Genomic DNA, 16,472 nt, shown 5'->3' with positions numbered 1-16,472 from the left:
CTTACTAGATTATAAAGCAAAATGGCAATGTTTGTTTATTGAGCAGAAATAGTTGAAAGCTATGACTTTTTTTCTGCCTGACTTGACACTTTCAGAGGTGCCTGTGTTTCCCGAAGAACGGCAATTGTGAGTTCCCCGCAGTTTGCTTGGTTCCAATGGGAGACTGATGCTGACAGTCCCCGGAGATGCAACTGAAAATCTGGCCTCCATTTGTGATGAGAAATGCCATGTCAGTTGTTCCATTCCTGGCAACGAGGACAAAATCTTTCCGAAAAAGTTCTGGCGCGGAGCTGGGGCGGCTCTCCCAGGCACTCCCGGGGCTGGGGACCACATGCCGGTGGAGGTCAGGGCTGTATCCCACAGCTGGGGAGTCTGCAGCACCGTCAAGCTCCAGTTCATGATTCAGCCTCTGGCCTTGCAAAACTTACAGATGTGCTTAATTTCCTTAAACAAATGCAATGCAATTTGCTTTCAGTGCAAACGCCGGGCTCTGAAAAATATTTAATGGGATGTGAATGGGGCTGGACTGACTTCATCCCTGGGAGTCTGACAGTGGGCGGGAGCAACGACTTGTTGCTGTGCTCCAGGAAATCAATGTGCAGCTTCTTAGACATATTTTTAGCATTTAGTTAGCAAAAACACTAAAAGCTATTTACTTTTTTTCATAGGAGCAGTCTCTTGCTTGTCATGCACGCTTTCTTTAGCTGCACGTAGGGGCCAAGCAGTGCTCTCTGCTGCATGGTGAGAGGGAGGTGGGGGAAATCGCTGTCCCTCTCCCCCTGCTCTCCCTCCCCTTCCTTACCCCTCCTGACGTCTGGGAATTGAAATCTCTCATCACGCCGAGGAGCAGACGAGGCGCCAGGGCAGCTTCTCCCACGATGTAAGAACGTAGCTGGATTCGCCGCACCTCCCGGCTGACTCCAGGGGAAGCCGCGCCGCTCCACAGAGGTCTGTGGCTCCTTCCCCTTTGGGACTCGGTTTGCAGGGACGCCGAGGAGGGGCTGTGTTGTTTTGGGACACGCGTGGGTATTGGCGGAGCAGGGAACTTCTGCGGGGTTTTGCTCTCCGGGAAACTTGGAGCCGGTGGAGCTCAGGTCGGGGCAGCGCTGCCGGTGCTGCACAGGGGATGCAGGTCTCGTCCCCTTATCGAGTAGCTTCAAGACTCACATTCACTGCAGATCAGGTCTAAATATTGCTAGGACTGCTTTAGCAATTCTTTTGGAGTGATGGCTGTGAGAAATGCACTTTGTTTGTTGGTTTGGGTTTTTTTTTTTTCCCCTTCTATTTTGTGGTTGATGGTAGAAATCCTGCAGGAAATTGCTGCCAGAGGGGACAGTACTTGGCAGGGTTTGTTAGCAATAGCAATTGTCTGGGTGGGTTTTTCCCACCTGGAGGTGTGGTGTGGGTCTGCATCACGCTGATGTTACTAAGCCTGTCTGGACGGTGGGGAGCTGCAAAGGCTCAGCCTAGAAGTGCAACTTGTGCCTTACTTTTTTGAGACTAGTGTTGAGATAATTGAGACTTTTTGTTCAATAGAGAAAGTGAAATACAGGAGGATTCCAGGAGAGAACAGAAAGGGTTTAATGAATGCGAGTATTTTTTTTTTTTTCAGTCTGTTTTAGGTCCTTTAACTAGCAAGGCACTCAGGGAGTGTGGGACAGATTTAGTCCCTGCAGCTGGCTACCTCTGGCAGGCAGCTGGTTTCTTCTGCAGGGCTGTCCCCAGCACTGCTCGTGCGTCCGGCAGTGAGTGGGCCATGAGGTGACATCGCTTCTGCCAGCACTTCTGTGCAGAGGTGGCAACGCTCTCTGGGGTGAGGAAATGTCTCCAGACTGTGGCTGTGGAGGGTGCAAATAATTCACAGTGCCCCCAGATCCCCACTTAAATACGTGGCAGGGATTTTTTGCATAGAATTTTTTTTCTTTACTTAAAGTGACTACTTTTTAAATTTCCTGTACAAATAAGGGGATCTCCGACTGCCTTAGCCTCCAAATCCCCTCTGAGCACACAGCTGGGACAAGCAGGAAGCGGTGTCTCCCCCACACACCCATTTTCCAGACCCTGGAAATACTCAACACATGCTCCATGTGTTGCTGTCTCCAAATTCCTTCCCTGGGCGAGTGACGGGAGAGAAGCATCGGCGTGCCGCAGGCTGATGTCACTGTGGTCCCTTCCATCCCGGGGTCCACAGCTCAGCCTGGCTGGCTGGTGGTATCAGCGAGAGCAGAAATGGATGGGAAGGGACCGTGGAGACCCAGTGGGGGTTCGGGGACCAGCAGGAAACCTGCGGAGAGGGAGCTCTGCAGGGTGGGGAAGATATAGCTCCTCTAGCCATGTAACTTCCACCATTTCAAGCAGGTGCATTTGTTATTCCTGCTTCACAGGCAGGAAAATGAAAGTTGGAGAAGAGGCAAAATAGCGATGGGTTTGCCTCTGAGATAGGAAGAAGAGATGAAGTTTCCTGCTCCTTGCTTTAGTCACAGTAAAGATCCACACTCTGGGGACTAACTGGATCCAATCTGGGTTATTATTGAACTCATCCTTACTGACACATCAGGGAGGAAGCTCCTGGCTGAATCAGAGCCTGCAGTAAGCCTGGATCAGTGCAGGCTGGAGAAGCCCGTGGGTTTATTTCACGGGACTTTGGATCCCGTATAACCCTGGTTAACAGGAAAAGATCATACACGATCCAGTGCTTTTCCCGGAGTTTGGGATCCTGTTAGCCACAGAGAGGGAAGTTGCAAGGAAATCAAGAGCGATTTGGTGGCATTGCAAAATGGCACAAATGAACTTTTGATTCAGGGAATTTTTCAAAAATGTAGGCTTCTTGCTGTTGTTTGGCACGTGTACCTCTGCAGCCAGGGCAGGCTTTGCTTTTCTTGAGGAGACAGTAAGATTCCTGAAACCCACCTGTAAAACGTTTGCTGTTTTATATAAGCAATGACTTCATTTTATTAGCTGGAAAAAAAGCACAAGTTTTTCCTATGGCTAAGGGCTTCAGTTACACTGCAGTTGTTCTGTATAACCTGATCTTCAATCAAAAAAAAAAAAAAATCACAGACTGAGTAGGGTGGTTAACATCTCCCTGTTATAACTTGCATATTTTTCCATTCATTCTTACAGCAACTTAGAACTGATTTAAAACCCTGGAGATCACGGCTGGGTCACTCACGTGCATATTTATTTTTCCTTGAAATAGCTAAAAAGCTGACGTATTTGAAGGGAAATAGGCATTTGCCAGGAGCCTCTAAATACCTGTCCATCAAAATGAATAGAAGTGAAATGTCACTGCAGACGGCAGCAGAGGAAACTTGTGTACGGTCTGGTTCTGCCAAAAGCAATAAGGCTGAAATGTGTAGCACAAAAATGACAGATGCCAATGATGCGTTGCAAAAGGCCAACAGCATATGTTTTAAACCTGGTATATTGAGACTGAGATGAGGGGGAGGCACCGTTTCCATCAGGGTGGTTTTATGCTGAGCTGACATTTCTGACCCAAACTGAATAAAACCAAAATCCAGGTCAGCAAAGATAACTGAAGGTGCCCAAGGTCCCTGGGCTGTAGGCAGGCTGTCCTCAGCCAGCCAGCTTCGTCAATGCTGCAGAGGTTACCTATAAGTCAAACTGATCCTCTGCCATGATTAAATCTGTAACTGCATCTGTTTTCAGACTGTTCAGGTGAACAAGTTAAAACAAGACTACCCCAACAAGTCCTGAATGTACCTTCCCAGGGACTCCACTGCGAAATAAGAAATAAACCCCTTTTTTCTAAACTGTTGACATATAAACTCAGCTAGGTCTGTGCTGCCCCTCCTGCTGCATAATTGCTTTATCACAGTGACTGCAGGGTCATTAAATCCATGGTGTGAGGAGCTTGTCTGCCAAAGAGCGCTCCTCTAAATGCTTCTCCCTTTATGGTTAGTGTGTGCTTTGCAGGGACATGAGAAAGATGCTGTGTGTTCGTATACCTATATTGATTTTAGTCGTGATAATCAGAAATAATTACTTCTGTATGATTTAAACCAGAAGTTTTTCTGGAATCTATGTCTGTCCAGTGATTTGGCCAATCTTGCTTATTTCCACGATTAGAGCAGAACCCAGCATGTGTTATACCACTGTTGAGATTGTCCAACCAAGAAGGCAGTGCCCATCTCCAGGACTAAGCAGGCTGAGAAGAGTCAAACTCTACTCCCCATCAGGTTTATAAACACAATTTAGTACTGGTCCGAGGTGTTGAACAGCTGTATCGGAGAGACGGAGAATATAAAAGAATACGTAGGAATTGCTGCAAAATTCGTACATGCTTCTCCATCTGCCCTTTCAGTGCTGTCAATGATGCATAGAGCTGTAGATCTCGGCTTGTGGTCCCTTAACTGGGGACTGCAAAACCCCAGTATTGTCATGGTGAAATGTAACTTTTAATTCTTCTTCCTGATGTTTGCCTTCTTGTAGGTCCCGGTCACCATGCTGATTCGCACTTGTTTCTTTTTTGCCTGCCTGCCTGTGGCAAGCCATGTCTGGGGACGAGTGGGCCAAGGTAAGGAGCCCGCCTGCCCTTGCTCAGGGCAATTCCCTTCGGTCTGGATGTCACCTGGGTTAGCCCACCCCTTGCCCGAGCCCTTCCGTTGGCAGTGGCACCGCATGCGAGGGACGTTCCCGATCACAGGCAGGATTTAAGGGGGCTGCTGTGCACTGGTGTCTGTTGGTGAAGTTCCAAACAGCTCGGTCCCACACACGAAGAGCAGCGAGAGATCCAGGGGCCCTTTTGGGGAGAGTATCTCGATCCCTCCCCACCCTGCAAAGCCTGTCCTCATCACTGGCAGCGATTCAGCAGGCCACTCCCTTGCACTGGGGATGCATTTCAGGCTGTATAAGCAATGAAGGGTGCTTACACGAAATGCAAATGGAGCTTGAGAAATAGGAAGAAAAAGCAGCGTTGCTTCTGTTAGTCACTGCATCTGTCCTGTGCTCTGAAACTATCGCTTTGGATGTATATGGTGATAAGTGGTGCAACATCTGGATAAGAAAGCACATGAGGTGCATTCCTCCTGTAATATATAGTGCTCCCGTAGTACCATAAATGATCGGGAAATACCTATAGCCCCTCACCATATGCTTTCTGATGCTGAAGATCCACCTTTATATTATGGTTGAACCTTCTGTGGAAATGGTCATCACAAAGGTTTCTAGAGAGGTGATAGCATTTCAGAGTTTGGACAGACATGTCTCCATGCTGTCTATCTTCTAGACCAGCCTCTGCAGTTAAGTCTGGGCTTAACTCCCTATCAGCCAGAGAGCAAGGTTACAGCATCAAATAGTGCACATCCTACACAGGGCAGGGAAACAGTGGAGCTTTCATGGCACTGGGGTTCATTTGCATCCAGCACATAATGGCGCTTTAGAGGATGCTGTCCTTTCGGATCTGTCTGGGGACATTCCTGCCTTTTTAGCTTCTGGGCTCCTAGAGTGATGGCTGAGGAGCTGGACCACACTTGGCCAAAAGAAGACAGCTCCATGTTTAATCTAACTATGAATTCTGCTCATTGTTCCACGATCTTTCCATTTCTCTTAGACATGATTCTGGGATTTGATTTTGCCCCTCACCCCTCTTTCCCATGTTTTCTTTCTTCCCCTTCAGATTTGCCTGGGGTGAGATGTGAATCTGAGCTTTGTTTCCCCAAAATAGTTATCTGCTTGTTGGGCAGCCTGCAGGAAGTCTCTGCAAGGAAAGGTTAAGGCACAGATGTTGGGTTGAGACAAGCAAGTCCTCACTTCCAGCTCTGACTGCTTTCCTGGGCTGTGACTTCATGGCAAAGACGTCAGCAGATATCTGGATGTCATACAAGACCAGATTAGGGACTTGAGTCCAACACACACAGTTTGCCAACACTGAGCAGGACACTCCAGGTCACCCTAAGCTTTTTTTTATGAGTAATGTTGAAGGGAAAGAGATTGGTAACAACTGCAAATGACGGTGGGCATTTGAGTGCAGACGCTTATATTGTGCAGGCAAAGGGCACGCTCACTCATTGCAAATTAGGGCAGCCTGCTGGAAAGGCAGCTGTAGTACAGCGTCAGGAAGGAGGGGAGGTAAATCTGCTGAGTTGCCATCCTATGTCCAGTCAAGTGAAAAAATTTCATATGGTGACATTTGTATGACAGTACAGCTATGTTTTACCAAGGAATCATTGGTTCAAAGAGCGACACATGAGCTCAGACATCTAGCTGGGGTTTAAAAGATATCTGTGAAATCTGGAGATGATAAGAAAATGTGCTCTTTCTTCTTCTTACTTCCTTGTCTGATACTATTTTTTTCCTCAGGATTTGTCATTTAGTTTGTTGCTCCCTGCAGCAAACTGATACAAGCTGGTGCCCATGAGTTATGGTCCTGCCAGGAACTGTTATTTACACTTTATCAGATTTTCTTTCTTTCTTTCTTTCTTTCTTTCTTTCTTTCTTTCTTTCTTTCTTTCTTTCTTTCTTTCTTTCTAAACCCAGCTGGTCCTTGGAACTGCCTCTGAAATTATCTTTCTGCAGAAGTATGGGACCATCACCTGGGGAATTTCTGTATTTCTCAGCAGCCCAAGCCTATTGAAGAGCCTCACTGAGCCCTTTTATCTATTTCCTGCACTCCCGTTTCAGATTTTTGCACTAAACCCACTTGCTGAAACAAAACACTCTGCGTGAAAGCTCCCGGGAGAGTCCTCCAAGATGTGAGGGGTGCAGAGAAAGCCCTCACTTCTACGGCAGGCTATTTTCCCTGTTTGCAGCAGTATATATTGAGGTCTCATTTGAATGCCTGATAAAACTCCCCTCTGCACAGGCGGCAGGCTGCAGATTTGCAGTGACTCACGGTGGGTCTCCTGGCAGAGGTGCAGGGGGACTGCAGGAGTTTCTGTGCAGTGGCAGGGGATGCTGAGGACTTGCATGGGATGGTGAAGGTTTCCTCTGCACTGCAACTGTTCCCGTGTCCATAGAGGAGATGGCATATGTGGCGCTTTGTGGGTGCGCATATGGAGAAAGGAATTGCATCCGTAACAGCATGGACATGTCTCCTCCTCCCCAGGGTCAGGCCGGCTGAAGCTCACTGTCCTTTCAGAAGAGAGGCTCCAAATGAAATGGAAAGAGACCGAAGGGAACATCAACGGTTACAAAATTCGGGTGAAGCCCATGGCAGGTATGTGCTAATCCATTGGACATCAGACCCAGCAGAGTTTTGTGTATGAGTGAGGGACTGAGCTCCACCTTTCCACTGATGGGCAACAGAACTTAAGCAAGAGCATTATTTAGACATTAAAGTGGTAGAGATAAGGCAGAGGGAATTATCCACTGGTTGTTCTGGTTTCAAGTGTTGATTACCTAGATCAAAACTTTCTTCTGGGCTGTACACACAGTACGGCCTTTCTGGCCACCGTGAGAGCAGTCCGTAGTGCCACGTCAGTGCAAGCACAGTTGCTCTATCACTCATTCACAAGAGGGAAATGAAATTCATCCCTCTTCATCCTAGGGGAAAGCCTTAGCCAGAACATGTTGCTCTTTGGGATTGTGTGAGAGAAAAGATGAGGAAAGGTTCATTGTTTGGTTCTTCTGTGGGAGCTCCCAGCTTTCCCTGCACCTGCAGAGACATGGGATGGGAAGTTCTTGACCCCATGCATGTGTGGGGCTGAGCCCTCAGCTCCCTGCCCTGGCTGAGCTCCAGCTCTCCCTGGCTTTGGATGCTGAACCTGGTGGTTTTGGAAGGACACAATGTCCCTCTGTGGGGAGCAATGGCTGGAGGCAACCTTAGTCTTGGCTGGCATCTGGTTTTCAGTTGCTACCACTCTCCCAACAAGCCAGAGAAAGGAGCTGCAAGGCAGGGGTGCGTGCGGCAGAGCTCTTGTGATCATCCACTCTTAGCTCAGCCCCCACCTGTTTCCCAAGCTGGAGCAGGAGGTTTCTCATTCCTTCCCTGCCCTGCTCCTCCCTAAGCTTGGTGGAGAGCGATGAGCATCCCGGGAATGCAGGGAATCCCCGCCAGTGGTCCAGGCACATGCCTAAGGCTTTCCCTCTGCGTAGGCTGAGGAGCTCCATCTCCAGCCCTCGGCATGAGCACAGGGATGGTGGGGTCAGACTCACATCCATCTCCGTAATTTAAAGCTTGTAGACCTTTCTTAATCAGAGGATTTTAGGGAGATAGTTTGCCTCTCCCCCTTCGTTTTGTGTAGCACAGAGACCATGGTGCAGCGTGCCAGCACAGCAGTGCCCTGGTTCCTGGGTAGTCGAGGCATCACAGTCCCAGGACAGGTCCCACAGCCACAGGACATGGCTGGAGGGTTCTGGAGGCAGTGCTGGCCCCAGAAATGAGATGTCTCCCCGCGGAGAGCCGCTGCCTTTGGGAGAGATGGTGCTTGCAGAGACAGCACAGTGAGAGTGGCTGGGATAACTAAGAGGAGTCCCAAGTGCCAGTGATCTCCAAAAACACCAAGCCACTTCCTCACTTTGTTATGTATGGCCTCAAGCACGTCAATTGGTTGAATGTTTTCATGAGCGGTATTTACTAGTAATTGCCCACTCTTTATCCTCTGAAGACTGGCTTTTCACTCAGCAACTCCTTGAGAAATTGGTGAGAGTTGCACTAATGCTGGATGGGAACTGGTTTTCCATTTTGGGCATGTATCAGAGATTTTTAAAAAAAAACTGCAAAAGTTCTCAACTCTGGATTGGGAAAAAGAGTAAAAATCAGAGATCCACAAAGTTAAAAAAGAAATAGGAGTTGACTGAGGTCTCTAGGCAGACATTCCCTGCATTTCAGCAGTGCTTTTGCTACTGTCAGCTTAAATTTAAGCTCTAACAGTCTCTGAACTGTGGTTTCATCCCACCTCAGGGGACTCAGAGCAAGAAGTCATGCTGAAAACCAAGACTCCCAAAGCCACAGTGGGGGGGCTGAGCCCTACCAAGGAGTACACGCTGCAGGTCTATGTGCTCAACGGCTCCCAGGAAGCCCTGTTTGCCAAGAGGAAATTTGTGAGTAAGTAGAGCGCACTAGATTTTACCATTCAGGGAGCTCCTGAGGCTCTTGGAGATGTGGGTCCTAAGAGCTCATCCCCCAGAGTATGTGCTGTAGATGATGCCGCAGTCACGGAGCCTGCTACTATTTTGGCTGGAAGGTTAGAAAGGGGGATGGTAAAGACCTAGGAGATGAAGGATGGACTGTGACTCACAGACCTGTCTCAATTGACTGTCTCTCCCTGGTTTTGGTCTTCCTACAGTAGAGGAGCTAAAAAATGCATCCCAGACTAGAAATAACCGAAGAAACTCAGGAGCTGCATCAGGAAAGAATCTCACCTCTTCGGGGAGCTCAGCAGCCGAGGCCACCCCACCACCCCTGAACACTGTCTTGACACAGTCAGGTGGGTGCACAGCTGTCCCTAAAACCATTCCCACCCTCCCCCTGCAACCCCTGCTTCATCATGGACATTCTTTCAGTGAGACATGCTAGCCTGTACTCATCTCTTGTGTGCATCTCTGAACTACACCACCACAGTAAATATTTGCCTAAAAATATTTGCCCCTCATGCCAGCTAAACTGTCCAGCCTGACAAAGCACATCCATGCGTTCTTGGAGCTCACAGGTATTCAGATTTAGCAGATACAGTCAAATCCTTCAACTGAGAGTGGATCCTCTGAGAACAAGCTGCTCCCAAAGCCCTGGGGGTAATGATGCCTGATTTCCCAGGCTGCAGATGGTCTACAAGAAGGTGTGAGCTCTCCCCTATGGCTGAGGACTGCATATAACTGCATAGATTCTCATGTGTCTAACAACAAAGTTTGCATGGATTCAAAAAAGCATTTATATGTGGTGATGGAAGAAAGATCCATCAGGGCCATTATGCAACAAGACTGGCACTAACACAGGATGTTTCTGAGTCACAGATTGCTGAGGTCTGGAGAGTACACTGGGTACCGGGTGCCATGGAATGTTTTCCCTGGTTTATATTTTATAAACGTTCATTCTTTTTTCATCGTCAAGGATAATGGGAAGGACAAACTTTTGATGTGATCCATTACTGACATTACTATTATTAACTCATGAGCCCGCTTGCAGCCCTCTCAGAGAGGCATGAATGAAGATGATCTCCTCTATCTAACTACCTATTTGCAAAAGGTTGTAGGATTTTTGTCCTCTCTGAGCCCCCTACACCTCTGTCAAATGTGGCTGAAATCAGCTGATGACTGCAGCAGGCTGCATGGGGATAACACAGCTAGGGACAATGGGTTTTTTTTCTCTTTGGAGCACAGCAAAGGACAGAGCTGAAAAGAAAAGGCAGAAGGTGACTCAGCCAAAGGGCTCAGGAGAAACCACAAGAAATCATCCCAGTGTGGAGGCCAGTGTGACAGAAGCAACACCAACAACCACAAGATCAGCCCAGCGCACTCCTGCAAACTCGGAGCGAGAGTCTTTAGGAAAAGAAAAACCCACAAAGGATTCATTGAGGCGAGGTGAGAGGGGTTTCAAACGTGTCTTGCTCCTTCTTCCTCACTGTTTTCCCTAAAGCTCATTGAATACAAGCCTTCCATCCCATTCTCTGTCGCCAAGATTTTCAAGAGTACAAATGCTGCTGCTGATAGTGCATTTAATTGCTAGGGAAACTGTCAGGAATCACTGGAGAAGTTTGGAGTTCTGCAGAACATCACAGATTTTAAGGCAAATAGGAGCTAGCCAAAAATTCCTTCCAGATGGTTTAATTTATTGATTTGCCACTATTTTCTCTATTCCTGTTGCCAACTCCCACTGCTTCTGACAGACCCATGTAAGAGTTTGTATATGTCAACAGATTCCCTAGTCATGGACCTTCCAAAGCCTTCGGAAGGGGAGGAGTGCATCAGTGACATTCATTACCCAATCTGCTCCACCTCCTGGACTTGTTCTTCATGTTTCAAAGATAATTGATCCATGATGATCCTTCAGATTTGTCAGTTGAGACCGTGGCAGGGCAGATGGCTCCCAGCACTGTTGAAGTGATGGGAATGGGATTGGTCAGAGCATCCTCATTTGGCGCCTTGAGACCTTCCATGTCTGTGAAGGGAGATAGGAGAGTAACCTCTTTGCAGGCCACTGAATCTTGATGGGTTCACCTATTTCCCTCTACCAAAGATGGAAAATCCCCCATTCGAAAAATATTTGGGGAAGATGCATTCGATCAGCAACATGCCCTATCTTATCCTCTGTTACATTGCAGGTCTAGGATGGGGAGAAAGGCATGGCTTGAGTATCTGTGATGCCAGCAGGTTTTTAGAAAGAGATTGGATTTAATATAAAGCCACAAAATAATTATAGCAGACAGGAGATCTCGTGATGGAATGGAATTAAGCAATCACCTGCAATTCTTGGAGACTTAGGCTAGATAAAAGGGAAGCACTGGGCTGGGACTGAGATGTAATGGAGCTGACAGCTTGCAGAGAGCAGTGCTTGAGTTAGGCACACACCTCCTGACAGCTTTAACCCGTTCTTTGCAGAAATGCAGCTGTGCACCACTCAATTTCTAAGGTGGATTATCCTTAACCACATGGTTTTCCGAAGATGCTGGGATGCATCAGTCTGGCAGATGGTCCAATCCACCATCCAGACAAGGCCCTACACTGCAGCTTTTCTTTTCATCTTTAAACTGAAGCAGTTTTTCCTCCTTTACAATTGCTTCTGTCAATATCAAACTTTATACCCTGCAGGCTCCCAGTTTCAGTGCGACACATCTGCAATGACTGATATCATCCTGCTTGTGGATGGATCCTGGAGCATCGGACGCAACAATTTCAAGCTGATTAAGGAGTTTCTGAGCAATTTGATTTCCCCATTCAGTATTGCCCAAGACAAGATAAGAGTAGGTAGGACACTTTCCTGCTTCGTGACCTTGGGAAGTCTCTGTTTGAAGGGGCCTTGGTCTCTGTTCCTGTGGTTATGTGCTACTCTGAGCAGCTTTTATTCCTTCAGGGTGAGGTCATGCTTGCTGCTCCTGACAGCTTTTCCCATCTGGTAGCAAGCTCTGGCCTCTAGTGGCTGTAAGCAATAGCTGCACAGTTCTGAGTGGTGCTAACACTGGCCAGGCTGTACGTGAAATAGGACAGCGCAAATCCTTCGTGCTCCTTGCAGACGACTAGTTTTACCCTGATTAGCATTGGGACCTTATCAAATACTTCAGAGCATCACCACGGGGATAAGTACCACTGTACCCAGTGGGGTCTGAGGCATCACCTTGCTGCCTGCATGACAAGGACCATGCAGAGAAGTGGAGCTAGAAACCAAATCTGCTCACCCCTACTCCCTTTCATTATTTGTGTCATCCTCCCATGGCAAGTCTGACACTGCATCCCCAAAGTGGGTCTCCTGTTGTAGCTTACCTTGGCTTGCATGATGCCGATAGCTCTTGCCTTCCCCAGGGCTGTCCCAGTACAGCAGCGATCCCCGCACAGAGTGGGATCTGAGCGCTTACTCTACGAGGGACCAAGTGCTGGAGGCCGTGAGGAATTTGCGGTACAAGGGCGGCAACACCTTTACAGGTAACTCCATCTTGCAGGTCTCTGCTAACTGGTCTGTGTGGCTGCAGTGGAGGAAGCTGTTCCCGTGGGATGATGTTCTCTGTGGGGACCAAGGCCACTGGGGGCAGAGGAAAGAGTAAAGGTGGGAGGGTTGCCTGCGAGGCTACAGCACACCATCCATCTCTGCTCCTCCCCAGGTCTGGCACTGACCCATGTCCTGGAGCAGAATCTGAAACCAGATGCTGGTGCCCGGCTGGAGGCTGAGAAGTTGGTAATACTCCTGACTGATGGAAAATCCCAGGATGATGCCAACCTAGCTGCTCAGACCTTGAAAAACCTGGGCATAGAGATATTTGCCATTGGTAAGTTCACAGTCATCAATAAGCTGTAGGACAAAGCCAACCTACTTTTGATCTTCAAATTGAAGTTCATGTTTCCTCAACTTTGATAGAAACATCCTGAGGCTGTAAAACTAAGGTAGTGGGTAAGACCTCATTACATTGTCATTAAGATGAAAATTAACTCATATATTCAGCACGGGCAATGTCTTCAAAGGGTATTTTGTTTGTTTAGAAAAAACATTCATTCACATGAGAGATTTCACACCTCCCATCTAAAGACCTTTGTGAGCCTCAAGAGACCTGTGCCATGAGAACAATGTTCTCAGCTGTGGAATTAGGCAAGAGAACATTGTATTTGGGAGGGCAGGAGACCTTCTTTATAATTACTGCCTCTCACAACTTTCTGTTTCTCTGAATAATAATTTTATCTGCTCTTCACTATCCAGCAGCAATAATGAGACACAAAATGGGCTTGAGCAGCTCTGTCCTTGATGACTACACAAGTCTGCTAAAGACTAATACATGAGCAATAAAGTTACATAGAAAACTCTCCTAAAATCACAAGCCCCAAAACTTTAAATGCTAATTTATGTTGGGAACACACAAGCAAGAGTTTATTGCATAGGTTTATGTAGCTAACTGCGATTCCTTTGATGGACTGAGTGGAGCTGCTGAGCCTCAACTGTATGTTGCGCAGCACCACAAACTAACATCTGTGTGTACCTGAAATCACTTGGAGAGCTGTTCCTGGCTGGGGTCTTTGCCTTTCCTCTCTGGTTATAGGAAGATTGTGTTGTTTGGTCCTTAGACATCAGGACCTCAGTATTACTCTCAACAGTGCCTTGGTTGTCACTGCAAGAGCAAGGCGGAAGGAGGTTAGCAAAGCTGTTAAGGTAATGGTCTTGGACTTGAGAAACCAGGTGGGATCCCCGTCTGGCAGTGGTACTGCTTGGGCAATGTTAGGGCAACCTTGAGCCTAGCACTGGGAAGCAAAATAAGTTGTATGCTGTGGAGTTTGGTCTGCAGAGGGTTAGTGAGAATGCAGAGTGGAAGGATAGGGATTGAGGATGCTCTGTGCTGGTGAGGTTCTGCTAAATAAAGGGTCTGCTTTTTGTTCATCCCTGACTCTCTGGAAACGTGATGTGATGTTCTGATGAACAACAGACTCTCCTGGGGAGCGCAGGCACCTCATAAATATAAAATTGTTGTTTATTCATTCACTCCTTCCCCCATGTATGCCAACTGCCTCTTAGGGTGAAAAATATCTGCCTTCCTGGTAGCAAAGCCTGCAAGTGATGAGGAGGCAGGAAAACAGGAGCTCTTCATTGGTCTGTCTCCAGGCCACCAAAGACCTTCTGAGCCCACAGAGTTGAAAGTGAAAGCCCTTCCCAAGTGGGACTGAGGCTGTTGCTGCAGGAAAGCCCAAGACCATACTCAGACACCCCACTGGAGTGACTGGGAGGCTCTGCTTGGACAGCAGGACGATGGTGGACCCATCCTGCCTCTGAACAAACAATACAGAAGCAGGAGGCAGAAGCTGCTCCTCTCTGGGGAGTTTTCTCAGTCTTGTTCTCTGCTCTGATTGCAGGGGTGAAGAACGCGGATGAGGCAGAGCTGAAGCAGGTGGCCTCAGAGCCCTTGGAGCTCACAGTCTACAATGTGCTGGATTTCCCACTGCTGAGCTCTCTGGTTGGCAGGCTCACCCAGGTCCTGTGCACCAGGATCAAAGAGAAGAGCAACAAGGAAAAGTCAGGTGAAGTGAAACCTCCTCAGCGAGGGCTGAGCTTCCTTCTGCTCACCATCCACCTTCCTTGCCATCAGGACTGACCCTTTCTCGTACCTTTGCCTCCATGAGCTCCACCACCCTGTCAGCACCACCTAACTCTTCTCCTTCCGTGTTGATCTCCTTCCTCAGCCTTCTTTCTGCCTGACAATGGTCCTTGCCATGTCAGTGTGTTGGTCAGTTTCTCCTGTGATCGTTGTCTTCTACAGCACCCTCTGGATACAGTTCTTCCACTCTCACTCCACTGCAGACTCCCTGCTGTCTCTAACAAGTCACCGAGAGATGTTACCTGTAGATGTTTCCATTCTGATGCTTTTGGTGTAGATATCTGGTTTTGAACTGTGAGCCAGTACAGGCAATAGCCATTTTTAAAAAAGGTTTGGATAACTCTTGGTGAATATAATCAGCTAATGACAGTAACTACCATTGTAGGGAAGAGGGGACTTCTTTTCCCTCTTCCCTTATCGTATGGTGTGATAAATGCATTGTAACCATCTCCTTTTCCGAGTTTCTTCCAACCAAGAGGAGGCAGTAAAAGCAAAGGAGCAAATGTGAGAATATACTAAAGAGAGTGTACAGAGGAAATGTGGAGGTAGGAAGAGGAGATTATAAAACATCTAAACACTTCCCCCCACACCCTCACTTTACTTTAAATGGTGGATGTCCAAGGTATTTTCAAGATAAAACCAAACAGTCTATTTCTTTCCTTTACTGGAGAGCAGCTTGTATGATGAACAGGAGGGTGAAAAACCACTCCAGATGTTAGCTTAGATCCTCAGGAGAAATATTGTGTACATATTTACATCTCTGTCTGCTCAAAGATTGGCCTAAGGAGAATGGGAATGTCTAACTTTCAAGCATACTTATATTTAAATGCTCTGGAGATTCATATAAATAAATTGATTCATCCTTATTAATTTGTACTTGCTTGATATAATTAGACAATTTTCAAAGGTACAGATTAGGCTAAAGAAAGATGGGCTGCTCAAAAAAATAAAAAAAACCCCCACCAAAATAACTTCTGCTTGTTCAGTTTGACAAATTTTCATGATTGAGGAAAGCTGGGTCATCTTTTGGTTACAGACAAAAATTCAGACTTGTGTTGAAAAAATATTCCCAGCAACAAGCAAAATACACAGCCTGTTCTCTATGGAGTATTTGTGTTCTCTGTATGCTCTGGTTTTAAATATTTATTTCAGAGCAGTTTGGAACAGTTTCTATAGGGAAGGAGACTGTAACTTGATTTGAAAAATGTCGCTCATATTTATGAGTTGGAAAGTACATTTGGCATGAGAAGTTTGAATATAAGAAAGTAACTGTGTTGTTAATTCCTAGGCAGCACTGTTAAAGATATCCCTGTGAACACGGGTCCCCAGCTGAGCCCAACTGACCTTAAAATATCGGCTGTGACCTCTAAGAGCATGCACTTGACCTGGAGTCCTCCTCTGAGACCACCAAAGAAATATCGGATTGTGTATTCTCCATCTAAGGGTGGTATCCCCAAAGAGGTGAGAGACCTTTCTCTGGACATCTGAGACTGCAGTATCTTAAGATGGTGGCTGGGAATTTAAGTAGACTTGAGTAGACAAAGAGACGAAGGTAGAGATGCAGTTCTTGTGGGACATCAGCTAAAGCCAGAGATGAAATTAAAGGCATACTGAGTGTAAATGTAATCAGCTGATAAGATGGTAAGATAGAAGAGGACATCAGATAAATATCATCTTGCTAGAAATACCGTAAGCCATGCCGATGCCAGTTTTTCTCTTATGCAGTGTTATCACCTCCCTAAAGTATCTGTTTTGACTCAAAGACATGCAGGTACACAGAGCTGTCCA

The 16,472-nt window shown here is 47.1% G+C and overlaps 1 protein-coding gene across 5 annotated transcripts in view; it reads left to right on the top strand.

Annotated features, from left to right (window-relative positions):
• The first annotated feature begins 590 nt into the window (after positions 1 to 590).
• COL20A1 (collagen type XX alpha 1 chain) overlaps positions 591 to 16,472 on the top strand; it is a 50,641-nt gene continuing 34,759 nt past the window's right edge. For 3 of the 5 annotated variants that reach the window (XM_054846000.1, XM_054845997.1, XM_054845995.1), the window contains exons 1-11: positions 591 to 948; positions 4,453 to 4,537; positions 7,067 to 7,177; positions 8,864 to 9,007; positions 9,249 to 9,389; positions 10,279 to 10,479; positions 11,707 to 11,862; positions 12,415 to 12,534; positions 12,711 to 12,875; positions 14,443 to 14,607; positions 15,973 to 16,145. In XM_054846000.1, coding sequence (XP_054701975.1) covers positions 4,465 to 4,537; positions 7,067 to 7,177; positions 8,864 to 9,007; positions 9,249 to 9,389; positions 10,279 to 10,479; positions 11,707 to 11,862; positions 12,415 to 12,534; positions 12,711 to 12,875; positions 14,443 to 14,607; positions 15,973 to 16,145 — 1,449 coding nt within the window. In that variant the 5' untranslated portion in view covers positions 591 to 948; positions 4,453 to 4,464. The remainder of the gene's footprint in view (positions 949 to 4,452; positions 4,538 to 7,066; positions 7,178 to 8,863; positions 9,008 to 9,248; positions 9,390 to 10,278; positions 10,480 to 11,706; positions 11,863 to 12,414; positions 12,535 to 12,710; positions 12,876 to 14,442; positions 14,608 to 15,972; positions 16,146 to 16,472) is intronic. The other 2 variants (XM_054845996.1, XM_054845999.1) reach the window with 2 other exon arrangements.

The sequence above is a fragment of the Grus americana genome, chromosome 17 (assembly GCF_028858705.1).
Source record: "Grus americana isolate bGruAme1 chromosome 17, bGruAme1.mat, whole genome shotgun sequence".
NCBI classification, from domain to species: Eukaryota; Metazoa; Chordata; class Aves; order Gruiformes; family Gruidae; genus Grus; species Grus americana.
This window is presented reverse-complemented; position numbering and strand designations above follow the sequence as displayed.